This window comes from Beta vulgaris, chromosome 3, assembly GCF_026745355.1.
Source record: "Beta vulgaris subsp. vulgaris cultivar EL10 chromosome 3, EL10.2, whole genome shotgun sequence".
Classification (NCBI taxonomy): Eukaryota; Viridiplantae; Streptophyta; class Magnoliopsida; order Caryophyllales; family Amaranthaceae; genus Beta; species Beta vulgaris.
The window spans coordinates 5,599,194-5,604,505 of record NC_079204.1 but is presented as its reverse complement, the minus strand read 5'-3'; the positions used below and the strand labels follow the sequence as shown (position 1 = coordinate 5,604,505).

At 34.9% G+C, this 5,312-nt stretch overlaps 1 protein-coding gene across 1 annotated transcript; it reads left to right on the top strand.

Moving 5' to 3' along the window:
• Window positions 1-1,050: 1,050 nt before the first annotated feature.
• LOC104888334 (S-type anion channel SLAH2) lies at window positions 1,051-4,722 on the top strand. Its single transcript, XM_010673272.4, is given in 6 exon segments — window positions 1,051-1,244; window positions 1,838-1,971; window positions 2,425-2,595; window positions 2,597-2,944; window positions 3,043-3,813; window positions 3,933-4,722. Coding segments are annotated over 5 exon segments (1,815 nt in total). The 5' UTR covers window positions 1,051-1,244; window positions 1,838-1,854; the 3' UTR covers window positions 4,341-4,722.
• Window positions 4,723-5,312: the final 590 nt, after the last annotated feature.

Genomic DNA, 5,312 nt, shown 5'->3' with positions numbered 1-5,312 from the left:
TCTAACAAAACCTCATATGGTTTTATGTTTCCTTACAAAAACGGTCAAAACAAAGTTAGTGAACAGTGTCAAAAGTCAATATGTTACAACTAAAATATAATGGAGGAAGTATAACCAAACATCCAATTTTTATCGGAGATGTTCTTTTTCCAACTTGTATCTTTTTGTAATATTATTAAGTTCATTTGAATAAGGGTTTGTTCTCTTCGGCATAAAACAACTGAACTGAACTGAACTGAATTGAACTTAAATGAATAGTGATATGTGAGAGTAAAAGTATTGTCCATAGCTGAACTGAACTGAAATGAACTGAATTGAATTGAACTGAATTGTATTGAATTGGACTGAACTGAAAATAAGTTGGGGAGAACATGCCCTAAGATATGTTTTCCTTAATTTGATTGGGCAACTCATCAATTTGAAGGATATAGAAGTATTAATCCATTTGTGTCAATTTCATTCACTAAACTAACCGGCTAACGACTTTCCCCCTAAATTTAATTAAAATTACGTAAATGACTATTATATCCTCACTTTCTATAAATCTAATAAAAGGCGTGGCTTTTCCTCGTTTTATTCCTCCTTAGTTGTAATTGGTTGTTTCTAATTTTCTCTTTTCTCAGGATTTATTTCTTTCATTTAAAAAAAAAAATATAGTTTTACGAAAGAACATCTTTCATCCATTCCTAAATCCTCATTCTTTGTCTTTTCAGACCTCAAAGTAAAAAACTTTAGCCATACTAAATTACTAATCAACAAAATTACTAACCTCAAAGTAATAACAACTTTGCTGATCTAACCAAAATCCCAGATAATAACTTTCTGAAAATGAGTTGTTGCTACTTACTACTTGCTACCTTTGCCTGATTTGTCACTTTGAAACAAATTAATAAAATAAATATGTACAACAATAATAAACACATCTCACTCATAAAAAAACAAAAATCCTATATTATTATTTTACATAAAAACTGCAGTAACTTTTACGTAACTTCTAGGAAGAATATATTATTCCAATTCACTGGGGCTATATATATACTCCTCCATCCTGTAAATCAAAGCCACATGTTTCCTTCTTCTCTTGATAACCAACAAAGCCAGCTTGTTTTTGTAGACTACTCGTTTTATTTTTCATTTCTACCAAAACATAGGCGAGATTTAGGCAGAATTTTTGGCCTGAAATATTAATTTAGCTCATCATCAAATTGATTTTCAAGTTTCAGATTTCTTAAATCTCATCTCAGGTAAATACTCTGAAATCTCCTATGATTCTACATTGGTGTATTATTATAGACTTATGGTGTTACGGCCTTATGGATGTCAGCTAGCTTAGTCGATAATTTAAACCCGAGTTGGGTCGTGTTTGCATCATTGTTCTGGGTGGTTTTTTATATATAGGACTGCAAAAATAGAATGTATGTCTAAATTTAAGCTGTTCATCGTTGTACAAGGGTATATTAGAATAAGCATAGATGCCATATGAACATAAAAATTGCTAAGATTTTGAGATCATCCAGGAATAACATACTTTATGCTTATTTAAGTACAAAAAATAGACAGCCAAGTCAAAACCAACTGCTGATTATTCAAAAAGAAAACAGTAGATGCAAATTTTTCTAGATACATATAATTGTGTATAGCTAAATTAAGTTGTTGGGATTTTAAGCAAGTGATTCATACATATATCTGGGTTATAAACACTGATTTTAGGCTTGATAAACACTAATTCATTATTGTACATTTTTCATTTGTTCAAAATTCTGGGTTTTCTGCTAAAAGAAGTGTTGAATGTTACTAATTAATATTGCTAATGATTTGAATTTAATCCTTAATCTAGGCAATCTTGATTTCCTCATGGACCCGGGTTCGACGAAGAAGGATGCTGTTGAGATTCCAACCTTATTTACTGTGATATCATCTAAGGAAATTGAGGGATTTGATACTATGGAAGGGATTGACAAGGTTGCAAGGGTAAGTTTGCATCTGTTTCTTTTAGTTAATTAGTTTAATTATGCATTAATCTAGATTTATAGAGAAAAAAAAACTGGGAAATTTATGTGTTTAGTTTTTAGTAACTACAGTAGCATGCTTGAATTATAATTTTCTTGGGAAATATATGTAATTATAATTTATGCCTGAAATATGGTTTTCCTGGCAAATATATATACTTATAATTTATGCTTGAATAGTTGTACATTAATTAGTTTAATTATACATTAAGCTAGCATAATGAAAAAAAAACTGGGAAATTTCTGTGTTTAGTTTTTAGTAACTACAGTAGCATGCTTGAATTATAGTAATTTTCTTGGAAATATATGTACTTATAATTTATGCTTATGTACTTAAAATTTATGCTTGAAAAAATAGTTGTGAGAAACTTTGATATATGAAAAGTATGCTGATTTTGATTAGTTAATGTAACAGGAAGCTGAAGCAAGAATTGGGCCAAAGATGAATGATGCTACAAATGAGTCTGACAGAATTCAATCTGTTTCAATTAGCATGCCATCTTCTCCACTTGGAAGTCGTTCACAAACCCCAAAAAAGGTTAATTTCAATGATAATACTCAGGAAATATCATCCAAAGTTGTTCATCCATGGTTCTCCATTATCCCATGAGACTCTCTCTCAAACAACTGAAGCCAAATATTACTCTCAACCCATGCCTAGACCTGTAACATATGTTGAGGGTGCTACTGGAACTAAAACTTCTCAATTTTCGGGGCCACAAGCAAGAAATCCTCATGTTGAACGGCTCAAGGATGCGAGGTACGATTCTTTCAAGACATGGTCTGGAAAACTTGAGAGGCAGTTGTCACAATTTCGAGGAAAACCAGTTGAACCACAGCCACCACGGGGGCCTCGTGATCCTGCAGAAGGCGAGGCTTTGCCTGTGGACCGGTATTTTGATGCATTGGATGGGCCTGAGTTGGACACTCTTCGTGTAAGTATAATGTTTTATAGTTTGGCTTTGATACCATGTTAAACTGTTAAAGTATATGTTAATATAGAGGCTAATTGATTTGTTGATTTTCCTTGCAGCCACAAGAGGAATTGATGCTCCCTGATGACAAGACATGGCCATTTCTTCTTCGTTTTCCTATTGCTTCATTTGGTATATGTCTTGGTGTGAGTAGTCAAGCCATTTTGTGGAAGACCTTAGCAACTTCACCCTCAACAAGTTTCCTCAATGTTAGCCTTATAGTTAACTTGGTTCTTTGGACAATTTCCGTTGCCTTGGTGGTGGTTATCGGTATAATCTATGGTTTGAAAATGATCTTCTTCTTTGAGGCAGTTCGGCGTGAGTATTACCATCCAATCAGGGTGAATTTCTTCTTTGCTCCATTAATTGCCCTCCTATTCCTGGCACTTGGTTGTCCACAACACGTGACTAAAGAGCTTCATCAAGCTCTATGGTATGTGCTTATGTTCCCATTCCTCTGCCTTGAGCTTAAGATCTATGGTCAGTGGATGTCAGGAGGGCAACGTAGGCTCTCCAAAGTGGCTACCCCTGTGAACCATTTGTCTGTCGTTGGCAACTTTGTTGGAGCTTTGTTAGGTGCATCTATGGGACTCACGGAAGGACCTATCTTTTTCTTCGCGGTTGGCATGGCGCACTACACTGTTTTGTTTGTGACTCTGTACCAACGTCTTCCTACCAATAAGACACTTCCCAAGGAACTCCACCCTGTGTTTTTCCTCTTTGTTGCAGCACCTAGTGTTGCATCTATGGCTTGGGCTAAGATCCAAGGCTCTTTCGACTATGGAGCTCGCATTGCTTACTTCATCGCCCTCTTCCTCTACTTCTCCTTGGTAAGCATTCTCTGAAACTATTATGTCTTATGTACATCGCCAATATAGAATACAACATGTTTAGTCACCCAGTGAGTTGTTCCTAAACTTTCTCTATTCATGTATGTTTGTTTGAACAGGCTGTTCGGATCAATTTCTTCCGAGGATTCACATTCTCGTTAGCATGGTGGGCGTACACTTTCCCTATGACAGGAGCAGCTATTGCTACCATAAGATACGCAAATGAAGTGCCAAATTGGGTGACCAAAAGCTTGGCTTTGACCCTAACTGCTATTTCTACACTAGTTGTTACAGCCTTACTTGTGACTACTCTCCTCCATGCATTTGTGTTCCGCAACCTATTCCCTAATGACATTGCAATTGCCATCAGTGACAGACCAGCTAAGCCGCGTAAAAAATGGTTTTCGCACTTGAGACATGGTAGCTCGGACACCAGAGACATTGAACAGTACTTGAAGTTTGTTAATACTGAAGGGACTGACTTAGAAGCTTCTGCTGAACATCCTACAAGCAATGTAAAGGTTTAGCTGCTATAAGTCTAGAAATTCTAGCAACATAATCAGATGAAGGAATGCATGAAAGACACTTGAAAATATGTCACACTCCAACTAAGAAGCCGATGAATTCTCTATCATTTTGAAGATTGAGAGAGAGGCCAGGCTTTCAAAATGTTAGATTAAATGTTATAAATTTGCAGTTTGTACAAAGAGTTTGAGGACTATGAAGAGAGGTGAGGCTTAATGAAAAAGGATCTTGTAGTTAGTGTATCACTTAATAGGGAATCATGTATCCTTCAAGCTATATTGTGAGAAAGTTTACCTTCTATAATTAATCATATCAACAAGGTCCTCAACCTAATGAAGAGCTTTTTTCGATCTTATATCAAGTATCATTTTGTTTTGTTGTTCACCAAGTATTGATCACTTCATTTTGTTCAAATTGATATGTTTTTCCATCCTATAAATGTAGTGACATAGGCGGTGACCTAGTGTACACTACATATGCTGCGTAGCTAAAAAGAATACATAACCAAAAAATAATTGATGTCGACCAATAAGATTGAGTGGCACATGTAATGATACAAATAAGCGGGACATGAGTTGTTATTTCTGTAGATAAACGGGTTAGAGGATGATAAGATTACATTTTAAGAGAAGAGACATTGACCACATATTGACATGTACGCTTATCCATCGTAGAAGTAATTGACGAGGTGAATTGATCCACTAGACTATCTTTAATAATTCCCTTTCTCCTCTTTAAAAGTCACATATAAGTTGTTCTCTTTAACAATATGTCTAAAATTGGACCATATAATTTCATATATGGTTAGTTAATATTATCATCATAGTTGTGATTAGAACTTTTGGGTTGATCGTGAAGGAAAAAGATTTTCCTTGTATAGTTTCCATTAGATTTGATTGTATGAACCTTATCAAAATGTCTGTCAGTCGACTATAATAATAATAAGTAATAACAACTTGCAGCTGAACATTTAT